The 24,105-nt window shown below is 51.9% G+C and overlaps 1 protein-coding gene across 1 annotated transcript in view; it reads right to left on the reverse strand.

Moving 5' to 3' along the window:
* Positions 1-417: 417 nt before the first annotated feature.
* WNT3A (Wnt family member 3A) overlaps positions 418-24,105 on the reverse strand; it is a gene marked incomplete at its 3' end in the record, with an annotated part of 47,007 nt that continues 23,319 nt past the window's right edge. The window contains exons 3-4 of the mRNA XM_081230867.1: positions 6,475-6,740; positions 418-897 (exon numbers count right to left, since the gene is read on the reverse strand). Of these exons, the coding sequence (XP_081086993.1) occupies positions 418-897; positions 6,475-6,740 (746 nt within the window). The remainder of the gene's footprint in view (positions 898-6,474; positions 6,741-24,105) is intronic.

The following is a 24,105-nucleotide window of genomic DNA, read 5'->3' on the forward strand; positions in this document are numbered from 1 at the left end:
CCCAAGCCCAGGTGGTTCTTGCGGTTCTGCAGAGCAAAGGCTCTCCCTGATAGGGTTCCTGGTTGAGAGCGTTGGTAGGTATCAGACTGAGGGAGGAGGGCCACAGGCCTCCAGGCACCTGAATCGTGGTAGGATGGGCCTCAGACCTTAGCGGGAGGGGTAAGGGGACAAGATGCCCCCCGCAGGTTCTCCACAGCTCGTTCTGCCAGGAGATACTGCTCTACACGACGAGGTCAGGTGGAGGGAAACATGTGGTCTTCGGAGGAAGGTAATGGCAGGCTAAATCCCCACCCCTGGAGCCCCGCCCCCAGAGAGGACCCCGCCACCCTCCAGGAGCTCCATCCCAGAGCCCCGCCCCATCCATGGAGCAGTCCCCCCGCCGCCGCCGGGAGGACCCCCAGCCCGGTGCGGCGCTCGCTACTTGCAGGTGTGCACGTCGTAGATGCGCGCGCACTCCTGGCAGCTCACGTAGCAGCACCAGTGGAAAACGCAGTGGCACTTCTCCCGGCGCCGCTCGGTGCGCGCGTTGTGGCCGCGACCGCAGCACAGCAGGTCGCAGCCGTCTATGCCGTGCGAGCTCACGTTGCAGGTGCGGTCGCGCGTGCCGAAGGATCCCGTCTCGGGGTTGGGCTCACAGAAGTTGGGCGAGGCCTCGTAGTAGACCAGGTCGCGCTCTGTGGGCACCTTGAAGTAGGTGTAGCGTGGCCGCAGGGTCTCCACCCAGCCGCGCGACTCGCGGTGCTTCTCCACCACCATCTCCGAGGCGCTGTCATACTTGTCCTTGAGGAAGTCACCAATGGCACGGAAGTCGGGCTGCGACCACCAGCAGGTCTTCACCTCACAGCTGCCCGAGAGCCCATGGCACTTGCACTTGAGGTGCATGTGGCTGGCGATGGCCTGCAGGAGCGCACGAGCAGGGGCGTCAGGGCAGGCCCTCAGTCTCCCCACCTCCCCGTAGGGTGGCTGTACTCCTTGCCTGTAGTCCCCCTCCACTCACCTGGCAAACCCAGTCCCCCCACGTGCTCCATAAAGCTCCGGGGCTCCCAGGTGGAGCAGATGCCCCCTCCCAGCACCACCCTTCCGTGTGGTGCTGCAGTTTCTTGTGCCATGTGGCTCCCCTGGTAGACCCAAGATCCCCGGAGGGCAGGGCCTGGGAGGCCCCCTCCTGGGCTGGGTCCACTTCTAGGCCATCTATGTTGAGTGAAGGAAAGAAGGGACTGTAACGTGTGATACGTAAGTGCCGGGGTGTAGGAGGGAAGTCGTTCATTCTGACTGGGGAAACCCAAGACCTCCGTCTAGAGGAGATGTACATGGGCTGGGTGGCAAGGCTAGGGGCTGACCTGAGCACGGATAATGGTAGTGGCTTGAGCAGGGTACCTTCAGGGCTCAGGAAGCTGGTTTTATCGGATTGTAGGGGAGTTGCTGAGGATTGTGTGTGTTTCTCCTGTGGGCATCCCAACGTCAGGTTGTCTTCCCTTCTGTCTTTGGGGGAAGGAGTGGGGCTGGGGGTGAAAGGTCCTGTGGCATAATCAGAACTAAGGCTGAACTGGCCACTCTGATGGGCACTGGCCACATGTGACGTCCTGAGATGCGGCTGGTGGTCCAAATTGAGAAGTGCTGTTAAGTGCAAACCACGTGCTGGGTCATACTAAGTCCCCAGACTTCGTAAAGGAAGAGGATGTAAAATATCTCATTCAAAATTTTCCTATTGATTTTTGCATTATTGCAATAACATGTTGGCTATATTGGGTTAAATAAAATTCATTATTAAAACAGATTTCACCTGTTTCCTTTTAAAATGTGTCTACTAGAAATTGATAAATCTAAGGCTTCATGTGGGCTCTGTGTCCAGGTGCTGCCTCTACCCTGTCCCCCTCTGCCTGCTCTTTCTTCAACCCTTCCCTCTCACACTGGCACTTTTTTAGGAGCATCTGTAAATAACATTCCCCCACCGCAGTCCAGTTCTGTCTAATCGCCATTCTCTTCTCTTTTGTGACCAAGCTTTTCCAGAGAGGAGCTGCCACTTCCCATCTCTGCCTCCTCAGTCTCTTGTTTTAGTTTTACTTTTGATCAAAGTTATATATGCACATACTTTGAAAAGTCCAAGAGTTCCTAAGACCTATTCAGAAAAACAGGAGTTCGGTCCCCACACTCTCATTCACAGCACTTTCCTGACCACTTGAGGCAGCACCTTGTACCTCGACACCTCTGATAAGATGCTTGTCTTGCTACTTCTTGATCTTTCAGTGTTTGGCATTGTCGATGGGCCTCTCACCAGGGAGGTCCCATGGGACCTCACTCCACAACTCTGATGCACACTTTTCCCACCCCCCTTCCTACACTAAAATCTATAGCATAATTCCAGTTAGATCAAAATTTAGTGCTGACAGTATTGGGGCTGTGGTAAATGTCATACTTAGTTGAGCCACGTGCCATGATAGCTTTTCCTTTTCTACAAAACGTTTTGTTGTTGCTGTTTTTAATGTACTTATCACAGGTTCAGTCTCACTAACTCCTTTCGTTGTCTAAATATTCTCTTCAAGACTTTCAAACACACCAGCTGATCTATGGATTTCATCTTCTTGGAGACATCTTTTTCAAAGGCCTTCCGGTAAATTTTGTGAAATGTGTATGTCTGAAAACAAATCTTTTCTACTTAAAGTTGAAAAGATGATTTAGCTGGGTATAAAAGTCTTGGCTTAAAATATTTCCCCCTCTCAGGATTCTGAAAGCATTACTCTATTTTATTCTAGCTATCACTGTTGTTCTTAAAAACTCTGATGACATTTTGATTGCTAATCCTTTGCATGAAACCAAAGCGTTTTCTGGGAAGCTTGGAAGGCTTTTCTGTGTCATAGGCTGTGAATTTCACAGCGAATTTTGATGTGGGTCTTCCCTTTTCTTGTGCTAATCACTTATGGGACCTGTTTTGTCTGAACTTCTGCTCTTCAGCCCTGGGAACCTTCTTGTCTTATTTCTTTACCAAATTCCTCATCTTCATGTTCATCATTGTCTTTCTTGGACAGATCCTCCATATGTTCTATTCTTTCCTATTTTCCACCTCCTTGTCTTTTTTTCTCTACTTTGTGGGAAGGGTGTCTCAACTATCTTCTAACCTTTCTGTTGAGAGTTTTGTTTTTGCTGTCCTATTTTTAATCTCTAAGAGCTTCTTTTTTCCCCTGAATGTTCTTTTAAATTAACATCCTGTTCCAGTTTTATGGATTCAGCGTTTTATCTCTCTGGGGATACTGATGGTTTTTTGAAGTTTTCATCTCTCTTTATAATGTCTCTTTCCCATAAGTTTGGGTTTTTTTTTCTTTATTTTTGTCTTTACCTTTGTGGTTGCTGGAGGCCTTCCTCAGATGTTCAGTGATCCTTGGCTGCCTGCTCATATTTGAAAGTGGGGTGCCAAAAATCTTGTTGGAACCTCCTGTACATGGGAGGGACTCATCTACTTGGGCCCTCACTGTAGAGTTATCTGGCCACATTGCTTTTGGGGGAACCCCCACCTCAATATCTTCAAGTTTCTTCTCTTGGGTTGGTCTGATTCTCAGGGGAGGATCTTCCATTTTCCTGCCTAGAGCATAATCAAGCTTCACTGTGGCACTAGGATATTAGGAAGACAAATGTGTATGTAGACAGACTACTTTCACTTGGGTAGCCTCACCCTCAGCAGTCCAGACACCTTCTGCTTTACCCTTTTAAGGGAATAAGCCTCCAGACTTCTGCCATGGTGGTGGAGGGGTGCTGTCTGGATGCAAGAGGTTGGATAGAAGAGCTGGTATGTTAAAAAGTGCTTTTAAAATAGACTTTAAAATGAAAATGCAGCTCAGCATACACACTTTTTCCCCAGACCAGCAAATGACCAGTCTTTCTGTTTTCAGCTCCATATCTATCTCTACTTCTCAAGATATCTGATACTAGAAATTCCTTGGTTGATTCTCAGAGTTCTCTACTGGCTTAAGATTCAGCTTTCTTGAGTGTACTAAGATATTGAGTATTCATCTATCTGCTTTTTGTTTTAAAAATTCTGTTGCCATTGTCACCTTTTCTGTTTTCCATGTTCTCAATAGTTTACTTATGTATCTTAAAATTAATTCGTTGTCACTTTAGTGGAGTTCTAGGAAAATGCAGAGGAAAATATTTGTATTTTGTTTGTCATCTTTAACTGGAAACTCCCATTCATTCTTCAGGTCTACAATTTCTATGGGATTCTTTCCCAAATCTTACATTTTAGCTTTGTGAACATAAGTAAGCATATTTTTTCTCATAATCTATGTCTAATAATTCCAGTATTTGAGTCCTGTTTCTGTTTTTTTTGTTGTTGTTGTTTTGTTTTGTTTTGTTTTGCTGATTATCACTCATTTAACAGGTTATCTTTGATTATGTGTTGAACATTGTGTTTGAAAAGTTTTTTGTAGAAAAAAAATTCAGCCTAGCATAAGGTTATCATCCTCCAAAGAGGATTTATCTGCTTTCTCCAGGTACATGGGGATACAAGCAATTTGGGATCGCCTTAATCCATTCAGTCTAGAGATTTTACTAGCCTGTACATGTGCATAAGGGCTTGTCTACTTCTGATTTTCCTTTACTCCTCAGGATCCCAGCCTAAACCGAGGAATTTTTTCCTAGACATAGCACCTTTGGTGGGCCCCTTTTAGCTCTGTGAGGCTGCTGGAATTGCAGCTCAGCATATGCACTTTTTTCCCAGACCAGCAAATGATCCCTGGACAAAAGCTGCCCTAGGCACCAGGTTCAGAGTCTTGTCTTCTCCTGGACTTTGGACTGCTAATTCCTCACTATATGGTTAGTTATTTGACACTTAACAATTATGTTATGGAAGTGTAATATACATGCAAAAGTTTATATATCATAAGCATGGAATATGACAAAATTTCATAAATTACCAGCCTCAGAACACCAGCTCCTCAGAAACTCCCACCATGCTCTGTTACAGTTGTTATACTCTCCCCTCTCCAGGGCATATATTCTAACAGCATCTCCTTGATGACTAATGATATTGATCACCTTTTCACATATTTATTGGACATTTCTAGATTTTCTTCTGTGAAGTGGCTTTCCATTTTTCAGCCAACTTTTCTATTGGGTTATCAGTCTTTTTGTTCTTTTTAAACTATAACTTTCATATACTTGTTGGGTATATATATTGTGAACATCTCCTCCTGTGTGGATTGCCTTTTCAGTTTCATGGTGGTGTCTTTTTATAAATTTTAATAGAGTCCACATTATTACATTTTTCTTTCATTGTGAGTGCTTTTTTGGCCTGTTTAGGAAATCTTTGCCTACTCCAAGGTCACAGAGATGTTCTTCTATGTTTTCTTCTAAACATTCTTTGTTTAATCTTTCCCATTTGGAAATGGGAAATTGATTTTTTTACATGATGTGAGGTAGGGGTCAAGATTAATTTTTTTCCACATTGTTATCCAATCGACTGAGCACCGTTTATTGAAAAGACCATTTCCCCCTCTGCTGCACTACCTTCCCTGTGATAAATCAGGTAACTTATACAGGTGAGTATTCTATACTTTTAAAGGGTACTTTTTACATTTCTTCCTACATTTGTACCTGTCTTTAGCCGGAAGATTAATGTGAGTCACCTAGTTCCCTGTTGCTGGAAGTTAAGTGTTCACTCTTCAGCTCTCTGCAGTGCCCTGGTTCCACTGGCCAAGGCCAGGGCCAACTCTGCTGAACACTTTTCAGTCCCTACACATATCACTTCCTATCAGCAGTCCCCCAGTGAACCTCTGACTAAGTTCACTAAGCCCCGTTTTCAGAAGGGCTCACAAAGTCCTGTACAGCTTGGTCTCTGCCAGCCTTTCCACCCCCCAAATCTTTTTCTTCCTCTGTTCTCCATATTCTACCTGGACTAACTCACATGCATTCTTTCACCTCTGAGCTACCCAGAGGCTCTCCTGGCTTCCCTTCACCTAGATAACTGCCAATTATTCTGCTTGTCTCCACTCACCACCTCTGCGAGAAGTCTTTTTTGAGACTCCAGTCTGGGCCTGACCTCTCCACTACGTCCAGATCACCTTGTGTGTGTGCATTTCTTCATCATAGAACTTACCACACTGTGGTGTAGCAGCCTGGCTGTCTCCCTCCCTGGATGTGCAGAAGCTCCTGCAGGGCAGGCCTTTCTCCCATCCCTCCTTCCTTGTGACCCCAGTGCACAGGTGGACCTGCCATACTGTGGGAATGCCCTAGACCTCGTGAAGCAACTGGACAGCCCTGTGTTTCAGACACCGCTGGGCAGGAGGTGAGCAGACCCCCAGCCTGGCCACCATATACATCCCTCCCAGAGCCCACCACCCTGCCTACACCATGCCACACTCCTCAAGGGACCAGGGCACATACCCTTCTCAGAAAGCTTCTATTTCCCAGGGACCCGCAGGGGTGTGGTCTCAGGGCTCTCGGGTTCACAACCCAGGATGGGGGCGGGGGCCGCGGACGTACCTGGCGCCCAGCTTCATTGTTGTGGCGGTTCATGGCGGAGCGAGCGTCTGGTCGGTTCTCCCGCGCGTCTGCGAACTCCCGAGACACCATCCCTCCGAACTCGATGTCCTCACTGCAGCCGCCCCACTTCCAGCCCTCACCGGGCGAGCCCTGGTGGCGGCTGCTGCAGCCGCAGATGGCAGCGGAGCCCTCGGCGCACGAACGTGTCACAGCGAAGGCTACGCCAGCGGAGGCGATGGCGTGCACGAAGGCGGACTCCCGGGTGGCTGCGGAAAGAGGCGACGTGGTTGGCAGGACCCGGCAGGGCTGAGGTGGAGGGACTGGCGTGGGGCCGTGGCTGTCTCTTCCCGGGCTGGGTCCTGGGTACTCACAGTGGGCGTGGGGTGCTAGACTCGCAGCCCGGGAACCGCGGTACAGTCATCGGAGTCGGGGAGGTAGGGTTGCGGTGGGACAGGAGCGCGCGTCCCCGAGGGAGGACCCAAGGAGGAGGGAGAGCTTCCCCAAAGAAAGTATACGGAGGGCTAAGGAGCCCAAGGCAAGATGCTGGACATAACTTGTCATGGAGAACAGCAATGACGGCTGAAATCAGAAAGTCAGATCATAACCAGTGCTGGTGAGGATGTGGAGAAGTCAGAACGCTGTACACTGCTGGCTGGAAGGAAACTGGTGCTGCCCCTTGGAAGTGGGTTTGGCAGCTTCTTGAAAACATACACCTACCCTATGACCTGGTCATTCACCTCTGAGGTATTTACCCTGGAGGAAACCTGTGTCCCTGCAAAGACCAGGAAGCAAATGTCACTGCAGCTTTATTTGTAATAGCCCCAAACTGGCAGCTCCAAAATGTCCATCAACAGGTGAATGGATGAAAACTTGTGGCGTAAAATAAATAAGTCGTGGGTATGTGATGTACAGATGGTGACTAGAGTTAATAATATTGTATATTGGAAAGTTAAGAGCGTAGATCTTAAAAGTTCTCATAAGAAAAAATCTTGTAACTGTGTGGGGTAATAGATGTTAGCTAAACTTATTGTGGTGATCGTTTCACAATATTTACAAACATTGAATCATTATGCTGTACACCTAAACCAATATAATGTTATATGTCAATTATATTTCAATTAAAAATTGTGGCACATCCATGAAATGGAATTCTATTTAGCATACCGGGAAAGAGAGCATGGATGAATCTCAAAGCAATCATGCGGATTGATTAAAAAGCATACAAAAAAGGGTCCTTCTAGTGTCCCACCAACCCATGGTGGAGCCCCCGTGCCCAGATGTCCTGGTTGGAAGCTTCCCACAGCCCTGCCCAGGTCATGGCTCCTGGTCCACATGCTGCCCACTTGTGCCTCTTTTTCTGCCTGCACACCCTTCCCCTCTTCCACTCCGGACACCAGGTACTGAGAGGCCCAGCTGAAGGGCTGCCTCTTCTGGAACCTTCCGAAGGTCAGTGCCTCCATTTGCACCTCGCCTCCTGCTGGCCCCACATGCTTGGGTCTGGAACTGAATGCCTGCCGGGAACCGCATCCAGGCTGCCTCTGACCTGGTATTGGAGCTGCTGCCTGCATGCAGCCTTCTCTTTCTACACATGGAGAAAACGAGTCAGGGGATGTGGCACTGGTTTTCAGAATGCCAGTGGGGGATGGCTGGAGCTTGGGAAGGAAAAGCTGGTGGGGCCGAACTGGGTGAGACAGGCATGTGAGGGAGTCAAGGGAGGCCTGCCTTGGCGAGGCCAGCTGCAGGGGGTCGCTGGGTGTGGGAGGCCTAGCCTGACCCTGGTAGACAGAAGCCTAAAGGAGCTGGTCTCAAAGGACAGGCAGGAAATCGACAAAGGAAAAGCAGGGGGCAGGGGTATTCTGCATGGGGAGGCCCACAAGGGCAGGGCCTCGGGTGGGGAGGGGTTGGGCTGGCAGGACCAGAGGGAAGTACAGGGCATGCGGGGGACAGCCTGGAATTTGCAGAGGCTGGACTTCGCAGAGGCTGGACTTCCAGCCAGGCTTCCCCAGACGGGATGAATGAATGCATCATGCCTCCTGAGTGTGTGTAAATATTTCTTCAAGGGCACCAAGCCACGATCCGCTCCAGGTGGAGGACAAGGGCCTGGGGGTGCCCTGGGTCCTGTGTGAGCTGATAGGACTCACTCCTCGACTCGCCATTCCACATATGTGTGTGGGAGTAGCTGCTGTTTGCCAAGCCCTGCTGGAGAAACATCAGGGAGCAAGATGACCTCGTGGAGCTTACCTGCTGATTAGCAGGAATTTTAAAATCCTAGGTTAAAAAAATGCTATGGGCTGTGGAGTGAGCAGGAGAGATGTAGGAACAGGACCAACTAGGACCTTCTGTGCCAGGCAAGGGGTGTGTGCCCTGCTGTGTCCCTGAGCTCCTCGTGGGCAGAGGCCCCACTGCAGGCCTGGACACTGCTAGGGCTCCAAATGGCTACAGGAGAGTTATCAAAGGGGGCTGTTGTCTCCTTACCCCACATCAGTGCCCTGGAGGCTTTTTTCCTGGGAAGGGGAGGGACAGGTGGGTTTCACCGTGGGGAGTGAGTAGAAGTTTCGGGTTGCTCCCCACACTTCCTCCAGCTGCATGGTCTCGCCTGCTCCCAGGTTTGCATCTGAGCAAGTGTGTCCCAAAGCTCAGGTGGCAGAGGCAGGAAAATGGTAAGATAGAGTTCCAGCCGGCAATGTGCACACACTCAGACTCATTCACACAGCTTCGTACACATCCACACACACCTGCCACTGAAAAGAGCACATTCACTCCTATACCAAGAACACACAGTGTGAGATGTGTCTGAGGAAGTGCCCTCTGCACGAGCCTCCCGATAGCTGTCAGGCCCCACCCTGCTTTTGGTGACTCTTTCTGTAGATTTGCCAACAGTTCGGGATGGTCCTCTGCAGGCCCCGGCCAACCTGTGTACTCCTCATGTTTTGCCCAGAGCAGGCCTGGACTCTTGCTGCTTTCTGGAAACTCCCACGTGGTAAACACCCAGCCACAAACCCAGAAAGGGACTCCCCATTTCTTCCCTGTCAGCCTCCCACTGACAGCTTGGTTGGGGACTGCCCAAGTCTGAAGGCTGCTCTGGCCTCCCGAATTGGCCCTGGCCCATCCTGCGTCTCCTGGCTCTTCACCATGAGTCCAGCCTGCAGTGTCTCCCAGTTGCACCAGAAGAGGTTCCTAGTTGGGACAGGCACCTCCAGCTTCCAGCTTCCCCCACCCATCCACACACATGTAACACACACACACACACACACTCTCACTCTCTCACCAATATATGTATGCACACACACCCACAGACACAGAGACACACACGTAGGCACACACGGTTACACAGGTATGCACGCACATGTCCATACACACACTCACACATACTGTAGGAGGAGCGCTTTGTCCAGCGCCCACCTGGCCCTGCCCAGCCCTTCTCCAGTTCTTGCCACTGTGTCCTTGCTCGGCTCACACACAGGCTGACTCTGCCCCACCTCCTGCCCTCTCAGCCCTGTCCACCGCTCCCTGGCCTCCAGCCACACTCAGCCCTCGTCCTTCCCTTGGGTTCTTCCCAACTGCTTCTCTGCTCATGTGCATCTGCCATGTCGCCATCCCTGCTCTTTGAGGCACAGGCCAGGGTCCTGACCCTACAGTCTGGGTTCGGTCCACGCCTGGCCCTGGAGCCCTTGGGCTCCCCAGGTACTTCAGGAGCACCTTCTTACATCCATTCTGCCTGAAAGCTCCCTGAGCTGGGGGCTGTGTCCTGTTCACCTTTTGTTTCTAACCTGGAGTCCCAGCCCATCCCACAGATGGTTGTTGGGGAGTGAGAGCCTGGTCAGAGGAGAGGGCCCGGGCCCTGGGCTGGGGCAGGGAGTCCAGGAGGGTCTGAGCCCACCTGGACAGGACTACCCCATGGGAGTCGGCTCTCTGCCCCTCTCTACTCAGCTTCTCCTTGAATGAATTCAAGACAGCTCCCCTCACTGTTCCCTTTCCCAAAGGTCAGCCAGGCAGCTGCCTCCTCAAAACACTTGAAGCCCCTGCCCCGTTTTCCTTTTATAATACAACTGATTAGTTACAGGCCAGCCTGGAGCCACCTTCTGCTGACTCAAAGCACCATGAATAAACAACTGCATGGGCACAGACCCCTTTCCTTCTTGTCCCTCCACTCAGAAGAGCCCCTGCCCTTATTTTGTCTTCTCAAGGACTCAGGTTGTCCCCCACCTCCAACGCCTCAGAGGGTGGGCTCAGATCCTGATTCTCACCCTTCCAGGGCCCTGGTCTGGTATCTGTCCTCCTGCCCATGCAATGACCCTGGGTTAGGGTCTGTGAGTTGGTGGCCTGGGGGTTCCTTACCACCCCTCCCAGGGCAGGGTAGAGCCAGTATGTCCTGGGCATTCCTGGAACCCACTGCACACAACCTGGTGCCTCCCCCACTGCACCCCCTCTGGTGGCCCTTCTCAAGACTCAGATTCTCCAAGCCTTGAATATGCTCCCCCAACTCCCTCTGAGTCTGCGCCCTGAGGGCCCAGGGCTGGTTCCTACAGGAGGATCTGCCTCTGCTCTAGCCCCTCCTAACTTCCCCTTCTCCAGCTTCTGAGATAAGGGGAGAGAAAACAGGCCTGGGGCTTTGCTCTGCCCTGAACAGGGCTCAGAGATCTCTGCTTATCGAGCTCAGGTAAACAGTCCAGGGCTGCCAGACACACTTGAGGGGAAGGGTGTGTGGGGGTTGGGAGGGGTGTTCCCCCTTGAACTTGGAGGAAAAAGAACTCATTCCTGCCCTGCTCTGTCACCAACTAGCTGTGTGACCCTGCACACTTCTCTTTCCTTTGGGGGCCTCAATTTCCTCTTCTGCTAAATGCAGAGAGTGCCTCCTCACAAATAAAGTCCCGAGGGCCAAGGACACCCTGGAGCCGGCCTTTAAATTGCTCATGAGAAAAAGAAGCCTTTACAAAGGCCACGAGCCAGAAAAACTTGAGGTGGTTCATTCTGGCAAAGAAAGTTTAAGTAGTTCCCCGAGATACTGATCAATCACAAAGGGAAAAACTGAAACTCTGCATTGGAGAAATCTGACAGACCCCGCCTTACCAGAGAAATTGGGGTTGCGGTCACCAGCAACTGGACAGAAGACGGATGGATGCCACGTGCCTCCTAAGACGAGGCCCCCACCAGGACATTCCACCTCCTTTGAGACATTCTAACCAAAGAATCGTAACTTGCATCTAATTATCAGGAAACATCAGACAAACCAAACCCAAAGGCCTAACCAAGCTCCTCCCAGTCTCAAGGGCATGAAGGGTAGGGCTGGGCTGGGCTTAGGGACCTGGGATGGGATCCTGGACAGATAAGGGACATTGGTGGAAAATTGGGTGAAATCTGGGGAAAGTCTGGAGTTCAGTTAGTAGTGACGGATCTTAGTTTTGATGGATCTAGCTGGGTTTGTGTGATGTCAGCACTGGGGAGGCCTAGGAAGAGATCTGGACTCCTGCAGTATTTCTGTAAGTATACAATTATTTCCAAAGAAAAAGTTAAAACACATCCTGAGACTGTGCAGAAGGAAGACCCCCTGAATGCCCAGGTGGCATCCCAGAGTGGTGGGGCTTTTAACCCAGGAATCCATGGGCAGGCTTTAGGGGGTTCTGAACCCTGCCAAAATCATGAGCTGGAATTCCAGGGCATGTCTGAAAACTCATGTGTTTTTCTGCATAGATTGCTTTTATCAGATTTCCACAGGGGTTTGAACCAAGAAGGTCATGACTGACTGGCTGGAGTAGCCTGAGTTTACAGAGGAAGGGGGACAGGGCTCCCCTAAGGTCATGGGTGGGGCAGGCACAACCAGGGCTCAGACCAGGGTCTGAAGCCCAGCAGCTGCCCCAGTTACAGCAAAGTTTTTAGCCACAGACAGCAGCCTTGTCAGAGATTATACAACACAGGCAGCTAGGGAGGGGGAGAGAGAACCATCCTGCCTGTGGGAAGAGAATTGCATCTTGAAGATGAGATTGGAAATACCTCTGTCACCAGTAAAATGTCTTCTTTTGAATGGGCTATGGCAGGTCAAGAGAGGAGGAGGGGACACGGGCTATGAGAGGGGGCTGCTTAAGGACCAGTGTTGTCAACTTACCAAGTTGCTGCGGTAGAGCCTGCATGAGCTTTTTGAGCTATCTCAGTCCTGCTCTGTTCCAGCCCAGGACTCTTAACCCACACTGAAATTAGGGCTTGGGAGAAGGAAGAAGAAAGGGAATCTTGTAACAAAGTTTTTCTGTAAGACAAGCATCTTCCATTGAGAAAACCGTCTTCCCCAGAAACTTGATGTTGTCTCATTAGCAATTATTTATTGAGTTCATGCAAAGTATCAGTGATATACCCTTCCTTTCATTCTTCTACCATCTAGCCATCCATCCATCTACAATCCACCCATCCATCCATTTATTCTTCTACCGTCCATCCATCCATCCATCCATCCACCCATCCAGGACCTGAGACCCTATAATGAGCCATACACTAGGAATATAAAATAAGTAAGATGCAAGGTGCCCATTCTCAAGAACCAAGGTAAGAAGTCTGCAAGAAAGTGGATTGCTGCTCTATCTGATGAAATGTCTAACAACCCAGGCTTTCTGAAAGGTTGAAGGAGCTACCTGTTCTTGCGGTAATCAAGCATAAACTGGATGACCCACTGTTAGGTGGAGGGAATCCCTGCACTGGGAAGGAGGAGGGTGAACCAGAGGAATCCTTGCATTCCTTTAGTGGGAGGCCCTGCTATTGCAAGTCAGGTTCCTTGCTTTGGGCTGTGCTGAGTCACCTGCCTTTGGGAGCTTACAGTTTATGATGAGGAGAGTAAGGGGAACAAGGACACACAGTAGGCTTGGCAATGTGAGCTCTGGGGCAGGCCCGGGATGGATGGGTGGCTGAATGGATGGATGGTGGATGGGTGAATGGATGAATGAATGGGTGGATGGTGGAGAGTGGGTGGGTGGGTGAGTGGATGGATGGATGTGTGGTGGTGGACAGAGGACAGTGGGTGGATGTTGGCTGGATGATGGATTGATGGAAGGGTGGATGAATTGTGGATGGATAGAAGGGTAGAGGTAGAGTCTGGGGCAGGTGAAGGAGTACTATATGGCGAGAGCTGGGAGTCTGGGGGAGGGCAGGGGGAGTCGCCTGGCAGGGCTGCATCATCACTGAGGCCAGCCCAGCCCTGGGTACGGGGGTTGAGTGTCACATGTGAGATGGGCTTTGGCAGTTACTTCACTTCCCTGGGTCTCAGAACTTTAGAACTAGAGGGATTTTAACAAATCCTGTCTCCAGATTTGGATTTCATAGGCTTGGCAAGTACTAGAAATTACTTGGGGACTGAAATAGGACTGCAAAATGTTGTTACTTTTTTGAGAGAATAAGACACATAAGAAATGACTATCATAATTTCAGAAAAGGACCTTTTAACATTAAAAAAGGATACAGTTCCAAAGTCCTATATGCTGAAGAAAGTTCAAAAAAATTATTCCAAGGGCCTCGCCTTTCACATTTCACCATGAAGCTGGTGGTTGGCAACTACTCATTGAGCACTGACCGTGCTCTAAGTGGACAAGAAGGCTGCAGCCTCTGTCACAGAGCTGATTTTCCCTCTGGGAGATTACCCAGAAGGCCCTTTTATCAGGGATTGATAGGAAAGCGCCGCCCAGAGGCCTCCCTGCCCTGGGCCCTGCACATCTTTTTATAACTGCTGAGAGGACTGGTCCAGACAGAAAGAGAGGGCTCCTCTCTGCTGAGCCACCACCATGGGCCCTGCAGGCCCTCTCAGTCCCAATGATGTGTGAAGGCTTAAAATGGGTCAGCCCCGGTCCCAGGCTGCCCAACAGTGAGTAACGAGCCCAGACAGGGGTCGCAGGAGAGGCTCCTGCACCCCACAGCAGTGGGTCCCATGATCACCAGGCTGTTTCAGTAGTTGCAGCTTTCAGGAGGTGAAGGGCCCACCTTCCCTGCTGGGCTCCATACTTCACAGCCACAGGGAGTGAGGAGAGGCCCACCTGTCCTCTCCTGGAAGGGGAAGGCTATGGAGGCCTGATACCAGATGAGAAGGAGGGGATGGCTGAGGGCTCCTGGGATAAGCCCGTTGGCCTGAGGGGGCGCTGGAGCGCTTTTCGGAGGATAGAGTGTGACTCCTGGCAGTGAAAGTTCCTGGAAGGGGACTGTGGTTCAAATTCGACCACTGACCAATGAGATCAAGCTCCTGGGTGTTCTATCTGTGGAGTTCACCCAGTGGACCCTTTGAGAAGCTCTGCAGGTAACCAGGTGCCCCAGCAGTGGTCACTGCAGACCTACCAGTAGACCCAGGCCCACTGTTCTGGGTGGGGGGTGTCTATATCTGTAAGGAGTCCTCTCGTGATTCTGATGCATCCCTGAGCTGAACTCAGGCTCCATTATGGTCTCAGATGCCTAAGCCCACTCCTCTGGAAGTTGGCCAGACCCAAGAGGTGTTTAGGAGGGAGGTCCCAGGACAGGATTCTGCAGGGAGAGGGGAGGAGTTTACTGTGGCAAGGGTGTCTCTGACACACTCCCCCCCATTAGAGGGACATGGAGGTGGCTAACACGGAGGGTCTCACATACTCTCCCTGCTCTGGGCTCCTGCAGTGGGCTGTGCATCTCTGGCCTGGCTCCTACGTGAGGTGAGGCCCTGGGTCACTGGGGCCTGGCTGCTATCATCTGGTGGCTGGGTGGGGATTCAGCCTGGGGCAGGGTGGGCTGTGACCTCCTCCTGGGGAACTGTAGGACCTGCCTGTCAAAGCCTCCTCCTGGCTGAGTTCTGGCCTGAGGGACAGCCCTCTCTCTCCTGGGCGCGCCTGCCCCGTGGTCCCTGGAGACCTGGGGCTCCACTACTTCCCTGGGCAGTGTTGACTTTTGGGTCAGACTCCCTGCCTTGGTGCTGGGGTTGGTCAGCAGAGAGGGTGCAGCCCTAAGGCAGGCTCCCTTGTCTCCATGGAGACCCCCTCTCCCCTGTCAGGACCATGGCTGCAACCATAATCACCTGCCCAGGGTGGGGAGTCCTGGACCCCAGCCCCATCACTCTACTGCCCTGCAGGGAAGCTTCTCTCTCGCCAGGTATGTGAGGAGAATCCCCCATCCTACAGGCTTGTCCCCACTCAGCTGGGGGCCCTCTGTGAGTCTTCCCTGGCATTCCAGGTGAGGAGTTCTTTGTGGCAGCTGCTGGTGCTCACAGTTGGACAGGACTACAGAGAGGCCAGGTCAGGGCAAATGGCTCCTGTGGGCCCTGAGCCTCCATGGGAGCCTCTGTGGGGGCCTCTCTCTGCTCCCACCTGCCCACAGAGCATCACTGGCAGGACACAGAGAGAACTCAGCGCTCTCACTCACGCCGCATCCTTAGCACACACTCAAGGGCAGCGACTGTGGCTCCCTCTCAGGCACCACTCAGCCTCCTTGGGCCAGGCCTGGGCCTCTGCACACCTGGCAGGTGAGAGGCTGTAGGAGGGGGAGGATGCAGAGAGGCAGGTCCAGGGATGGCCACCCTCCAAAGACAAGCAAGTCCTGCAGTGCCTGTGCAAGTGCAGAGAGGTCAGCAAATGCTCTGTGTCTGTCTCCCTGGCCCATGAAGGCCTCAAGGGCACTTTTAGAGCATTCAGAGGTTGGCACCTCTTCCCCCTACCAATGCCCCAACATGAGGGAAGGAGAGATGGGAGACTGGCCTGAGCCTCTAGCCCGGCAGTTTGCTCCCTTCCCACGCAGCCCACCTTCCTTGGTCTCAGAGCTAGCGGGGCGGCCAGGAGGGGGTGTCGCAATGGGCAATGGCATTTGGTAATCCCGTTGGCCCGTCCTGCACAAAGCATGGAGCCACCTGAGAGCGGAATGCAGCTTGCGCCCCGCTAGAGCTGCGGCCCCTGACACTGCCCGGCCGCCAGCACGGCCGGCGTCCTGATTACCTGCTGGGGCTAATGAATCTGGCTTTGTGAGCCACTGTCACGCCGCGTTAGGCCCACAATGGCTCTCGATATTTTATATGAATTTCCCCCCTCGTCGGCGATTAGGCCATAGCAAGCCAGTCATAGCAACCGGGAGGTATGCGCAGCCCAGGGGCCTGGGGCGCGAGGGGAGCTCGCTATTCACACGCTTTAACACAGCACTCCCGAGGGCGTGTGAATCGTCAGCAGCATTTTCACTTTCCTCTTGTGCTTAATCTTGTCGTCGTCGTGGGGATATTGTTTTCTGAGCCGGGCGCGGCAGGGTGTCGCCGGGGTCTCTCCTGGCCCCTTTACACACACCCCCAACTGGGGAGAGTTAATGATATACGGGGGAGGCCGCAGAGACAGCCGGAGCTCCCCAGCCACCGTGAACCGAAACACTTTCCGATGAGGGTCAGGGGTTGCAACCTGGATTCAGGGATGCCGGTTCCCTCAAGGGCCCCTTCTTCTCTCTGACCCCTCCTGAGCCCTGTGGCTTGTGCCGTCCTGGCTGTCCTGCCCCGGCCCCGTGCCTGCACGCCGGCCCTCCGCAGATCAAGCCGGGACACACAGGGAGGTGGACAGACCACCCCCTGGAGCCTGGCCAAGGGAAGGGGCTCTGCTGGGGAGGGACAGGCCGTGCTGTCCCCCCTCCTGAGCCTCCCCAGCCCAACCCCCAAGGAGAATGGGGAAGAAGGCAGGCAGACATGGGTGCTTGTCCCGGGGCTGTCCGAGGGCACGGGCGGAGGGTTGCGAGGGGGTGAGCACCGTCTGGGAAGCCAGAGAAGGCAACAGGCACCCGGAACACACTTGCGGAGACCTTGATTGACACCCACAGACCCTGCCCCTAGGTAACTAACCAGGACTCTGACATGATGTGCTTTGAGGGGGTCATCCAGGGCCCCCAACTCAGCTGCCCAATGGATGAGGTCCAGGTGCAGACCCCACAGTGAGAGTCGGCCCACTTCTACCGGCAGCAAGGCTCCCTCTGCCAATGGGGATGCCCCACCTGGAATGCAGATGTGCAGGCCCTGTGTCCTCCAGGTCCTGAGACCCCCGAAGGGAGCTTTGGAGGCACATATGCTGGAATCAGAGGCAGGGTTGAGTGGCTCCCCCAGTCTCTTCTTTAGGGAAGCCATTGTAGCCCAGGCTTGGGGGTGCCTGGGAAGGCCACTGCCAAGGGCACTATACCGAGGGCACTAAACTAGTGGATGGACACAGGCTGAGGCCCGGTTTCCAGAGGTCATTGATGATGAAGCTGGGGACCACGCCCCACCTGTTCGTGCTGACGTGCTGGGACACCAGTGGGAGAGGCATCAAGGGTCCTGCTTCCCACTGTGGATGACTCACCTCTTTATGGCCCCTTCCATTTCTGTAAGTTGCAAATGCCCCACCCAGCTGAGACCCAGGTCCCCCCAAAGTCATGTGCCTCCCACAAACCCACTGGCCTGGACCTTGGACCGGCTGCACCCACTGTGCTTCCCTAGGGGCATGGCCCTGGCTAGGCTTCCTCCAGGAGTGTCGCCAAGGCACTGAGGTCTGGGACCTGCCTTCCCTGCCTTTGGGCCTCCCCACTCCTTTACCTCACTGGGGGTCAAGAGTGGGTGTCGGGCAGCTCTCAGGGAAAGCAGGCGCTCCAGGTGTCCAGGGGCCTGCCTGGAGGGACAGATAAGCCACAATCGTGTGCCAGCCTTCATGCACTCAAAATTCTTCAAATACTTTCTGGCTAATGCAGGTTCCATGGTTCTGCTGCTGTGGAAAGTGAGGGTGGAGGGTACTTCTTCCGAGCCCTGGCTCACCTCTGTCACCCAACCCCACATTCCTCGGTGGCAGCTTCTCAGGGGTCCACCTGGCCCACCCAGCCCCCAGCTCCCAGCCCCCGGCCAGGCAGATGGTGGTTTGTGTGTGTGTGTGTGTGTGTGTGTGTGTGTGAGCTGGAAGCAGGAGGTATGAGCACACGCTCTTTCCCTCTTATCCTCACCCCACACGCACACACTCGCACACCTCCACACGGGGCTGGGGCCCTCTGCTCAGCTGACAGTGTTAAGCTTTGTTCAACTAGGCCGCCTCAGCAGGGGTGGTCAAGCACCCCACGGACCTTGCCACAAAGCCTGAGTGACCTCTGACACGATTAGGGTCGCCCTGACCCTAATCCAATCAGATTGATTACTGTGAGTGTGGCCCGGTGGCCAGGCGGGGGCCTCCACAATGGCCTCCCAGAGCTGGCCTCTCTCTGGGGCTCCTGGCAGGCTCCTTCCTCCTGGGCCATTCAGCTCTGCGCCACAATGAATCCGGCCATTTCTCAGCCCCGTGGCAAGCGATGGGGGAGAGAGGGCTTCCTCTTTCCCATTAGACCAAGTGGTGAGGGCGTACGGAAGCTGAGATGACTTTCATCCAGCTGAAAATGGAGGAGGGAGGGAGGAGCAGAGGTCAGGTTGGGGGAGGGGGGACCAGAGGGGGCAAATGGCAGAGGAAGGAGCATGGACATACAGGAGTGGACATGTAGGGGAGAACATGGGGGAGAGTGGACACGGGGGAGAGAGGACCAAAGGGGAGAGTGGACATGGGAAGGGTGGATATGGGGGCAGAGGGACTGGGACACCAAGGCCACATGAGGGTCCCAGAGGCCTGCTGGAGTCTTGGTTCCCCTTGAGAGGCTTTCAAGGAAGTGAGGGAGTGCAGAGGAAGAGGGGGAACTCCCTGGCCCCCAGCCCAGAAGCTAGTGACTTGTCTGTTCCTTGGGGCAGGCCCTGGGTACCTGCAGGGCCTGTTCTCACCTGGAGAGACCCTACAGACACCCTCCCCTCCACCACAGGCTGGCACATTCTTAGGAGTCCTGGCCCCGCCCCTTCTTTGTGCCTCAGTTTCTTTAACTTGTAACCATAGTGCTGGCTCATGAGATGGGTGCTAGGATTCAGTTTACTGCTGTGTGTAAAACACTTCACACACGGCTCCAAAATCAGTGTATACATGTTTTAAAGAAAGAGAGAAAACCCTTTAAGATCCAGCTCAGACGCCCCCCTCCCCAGGGAAACCTGCCCATGTGGGCACCCTCAGGCATATGTGCTCATCCTTCAGTCACTCGCTCAGCACATCCTTATAAAGCACCCATTCTGTGCCAGAGCAAACCTTGGTACTGCCCTATGTGCCTGCTGTGTGAACCTGCTGTGCATGGCAGGGGGCCCCACACCGGACCTGAGATCACCCTGCAGGGCTCAGCTTTTGTCCCGGGAGAGTGATGTTGAGGTTGGAGGCAGGAAACTAGGAGCTGCTCTGGAGGCCAGGAGCTGTCCCCCAGGTAGTTCCTGTGGGCTGAGAGCCAAAGATAAGAAGGATCTGGAGAGGATGAGGATTGCAAAAATGGGGCCCACAAAGACTGACCCCATTTCAGACTGTGGAGTCCAGTGAGGGGCAGGTGCAGGCAGCTCTGGACTGGCAGGGAAGGTCCATCTACAATGGCGATGTTGGAAAAGTCTCCTGGGAGGGACCATGGCTGCTGTGGCACCCTGCTGTGGGTAACCCAGAAGGGAGTATGGGCAGGGGTCAAGAGGCAGGCCTCAGGGCCTCCACAGCTGTCCTGACTAAGGTGCTTGTGTGTTTGACCATAGCTGGAAGACTGCGGGTTTGGAGCTGAGCATGACAGGATCCTATGTCTGAATGTGCAGAAAAGGGATGAAGCCTGTGGGCCTGTGAGGGTGATGCTGTGCCCCAGGGGTCTCCAAGGCAGGTTCACATATCCCTAGGGGTGCGTAGGTCAGCACGGGCGATTCCAAGGCAACCTCGCTGGCATTGTTGCTTCTTCTCCCGCCTCCCCTTCTAGGACCACCCATCTCCCACTTGACCCATGAAGAGACTCCCAGTTTTCCTGGCACACGTGCAGCCCTGGCACCATCTATAAAGACTGGGACACCAAGCTCTGTGTAAATCAGGTGTTTCCAATTTCTTGTTTCAGAATGAAAGAGGACCCAATTGAATGATGAGCTGACAAATTTTTAAAACTTTTTGATACTATATCACTGTGAGATTTTTGGCACAGGTAACTCAGAAAAAATTCAAAGAATCAAGAGACATTATATCAAAACTCTCCCCTTTTATCTGTTTATTTTTCTGAAGGATGATCCTCATGCCTAGATCTTTAAATTTTAAGAACAGAATGGGCCCCGAAAGCTGTTCCTCTAAGATCAGGAAGAAATCAGGGGCACCTGCTCTGCTCACTGCTATTCACCATTTCCTGGAGGCTCCAGCCAGGGCAACTGAGCAAGAAAAAAATAAATAAATAGTGTCCAGACAGGAGAAAACTCTCTCTATTAGCAAATGACATGAAAATTCTAAGGAATGCATGAAACATCTATTAGAATTGATAAACCTTCAGCAAGGTTATAGAGTATGAGATCAATATTTGAAAATCAACCATGTTGCTATACACTAGCAATGAACAATGCAAAAATGAGATTAAGAAAACAGTTCCATTTATAATAGCATCAAAAAGAAAAAAATGCTTAGGAATAAATAGAAGATTTGTATGCTAAAAACTGCAAAATGTCATTGAAAGACGTTAAAGACTTAAATCAATGGAAAGACATTCCATGTTTATGAATCAGAAGACTTCAAATTGTTAAGATGGCAATATTCCTCTCAGTGACCTGCAGATTCAATGCAATCTCTGAAAAACCAAGTGTTTTTTTTTTTTTTTTTTTTGCAGAAATTGATGAGCTGATCCTAAAATCCCTATTAGGAGCCCCAAAAAGCTGAAACAAGCTTGGAAAAGCAGAACATAGTTGGAGGACTCACACTTCCCTGTTTTCAAACTTACTGCAGGGCCACAGAAGTCAAGACAGTGTGGCCTGGGCATAGGACAGACATGTGAACCAATGGGGTAGAAGAGAGCCCAGAAATAAATCCACATTTCCTTCTCTGGCTTCCAGGTGGGGTCTGACCCCACCTGACACAGCCTTCCTCCACCACCAGGATGGCAGCTGTTTCAGGTGTACAGGCTTCTGCCTTTTTCCCGAAATCCCTGACGTTTCTTCTTACTTAGGAAAGTGGGAACCCTAGACACCCCCATCAGGCTCTGGAGCCAGGAACCCAGATGGCACTATGATCCTGTTTGGGCCCTCCCGGGCACGGTGAAATGGATGGGCATACCTCCCTGACCATGGCACAGCATGGGACCTTGCACCACACACACACTACACACCACACACACACGTACATAAATGCACACGTGTACTACACACAAATATGCACATGCACAAACGTGAACACATACGTGTTCAAACACACAGGTACACACTCGTACACATGCATACACACGCACACACACAACCCACAGATGACCCTACATGCACAGGCACCACACACACAATCATGCACATGTATATGCATGCACACACTCACACACACATGCCCCCACACTCAATGTGTCACATCACCCTGTGGCCCTAACTTCTCCCACACATGTCAGTGGCCATCCCCGCAGGAGCTGCTGTGTAATTACTCCAGCCAGTAGCTCTGTGAAGTTGGCCGAGTGGCAATTATTCTCCCATTTTATAGATGGGGACGCTAATGCTCCAGGAAGTGAGCTGACTTGCTGGTCAAGGCCACATGGCATGACTCTCCCCTGCCCCTTCCTGCCCCTAGAGAATACAGACCAACCTTGAGGGGCATGACCATGACTGCCTGATGTTGGAGAGTCCCGACCCCTTGAGCAAACACCACCAGGCCCCACCTGCCCTTAATGCAATGCTCAGTTGCACTCTCAGGACCTCTGCCCACAGTATGCCAGCAGTCTCAGGGCCTGGCGTGTCTTCCTCCCAGACATCTTTTGTTCTTCCTTCCTCTGCATTCTGGCTGCCAGGTCTGAGCAAGGCCATTTGTTCCTCCCATACGTACAGGCCACGTGCTGGCAAGACAGACAGGGCAGCTGGGGTGGGCCTCACAGTACTCATGGGGTGGTTGACAGATGTGATGGTAAAGAACTGAGGACAACGGGGAGCAAGATGTGATACTGGGTGATGGGGATAGAGAGGGTCAGCATGGGGGATGCTACATGACACAGGAGACAAGGTGGCATTTAGAAGGAGACTGAGAGAAATGGGCAGGGAATCACACACAAGGCAGAGAAAAGAGCAATGGCAGAGGGATATGCAAAAACAAAGGTGGAGATAGAACTGTACTCAGTGTTTGGGAGGCAGCCAAGAGGCCAGTGGGGCTGGAGAGGGGCACAGCGAGGATGAAGAGGAGGAGGGAGAAGAGGCAGCTGGGCCAGAGGATTCGAGAGAGCTGGGAGCCCTGGAGGGCCCAAGTGAAGGAGGGGTGTGGTTGACACAGCTCTTTTGGCCTCAGGGACATTGGGAATGGGACTGAGCGGTTGTATAGGAGCCACTTTGATCATGCAGGGTGTCAGGGTGGCTGGGCTTGGTGGGAAATGGTTGGATTCAGGAATGACTCTGAAGGTACTGCTGATGGGACTTGCAACGGAGAGGAATCATGGGTGACTCCAAGTAACAGAAGGATGGGGCTGCCCTTTACAACATAGGAAATCAGGTGTGTGGAAGAGGTGGTACATGGCCTTGGCTATCCTGTCACCAATGCCCCTTGGGACTACAGGGCCCCCAGCAGATCTTTGCTGATGTGACCCGCCCTACCTCTGTCCTAGTAGCCTTCCTTTGGCATCCTCTCTTCTTATGTCTTCTGTGGCCTACTCTCGCTACTGACAGCATGTTCAGCTGTGGCCCCTGGGGACCCATCTCAGCCATCAAATCTCTATTGGCCCATCCTAGATTGGATGGCAGTTCCATAGGTGGCCATACCAATGAATGTCCCATCCTTAATGCTCATTTCCCAAGGTGACCTTAACATGCTATCAAGGGTGGAGTCTGTGTCCCCTACCCTAGAATCTGGGTGGGCCTTTGTAACTGCCTTGACCAACAGAATGTGGCACTGCTCAGCCTTTAAGGCTAGGTCTCAAAAGATGGTACAAAGTGGCATCAGCAAAATGGCAGAGTGGGGGCCTTTTTCTTGTTGTTGTTGTTATCCCAGGATATTAAGGAAATCTCTGTGAAACCACTAGCTGACTCTAAGCTAAAGAAACAGACTTCAGAGAACCACACAAGACACAGAATGCAGTAATTAAAAATAGTTTAGAAAAGGCACTAAACAATCAAGCAACAACAACCCATAGTAACAACAACAACAGACCCTGAAGAGGAAGAAGAATCTAATTTCCTGAGTTACCATATTATAATATTCAAAAACTACACATTTCAGCAAAAAATTACTAGGCATGCAAAGAAACAAGAAAGTATGGCCCATCCATAGGAAAAAGAAAATTAAATTAACAGAAACTATCTCTGAGGAAGCACAAATACTGAACATACTAGAAAATGACTCTAAATCAACTGTCCTAAATGTTCTCAAAGAGATAAAGGAAACCAGGAGGAAAATGTCTCAACAAAGAGAGACTGTCAATAAAGAGCCAGAAATTATAAACAGAATCCAAATAAAATTTGTGGAGCTGAAAAGTACAATAACTGAAATGAAATGTTCACTTGAAGTTTTCAACAGAGTTGAGCAGGCAAAAGAAAGAATCAGTGAACTTGAAGATAGTTTAACTGAAATTATACAGTCTGAGGAGAAGGAAGAAAAAAGAATGAAGAAAAATGAACAGACCTGTGGGACAACATCAAATGTAGCA

This window comes from Mesoplodon bidens, assembly GCF_964165515.1.
Source record: "Mesoplodon bidens genome assembly, chromosome: 4".
Classification (NCBI taxonomy): domain Eukaryota; kingdom Metazoa; phylum Chordata; class Mammalia; order Artiodactyla; family Ziphiidae; genus Mesoplodon; species Mesoplodon bidens.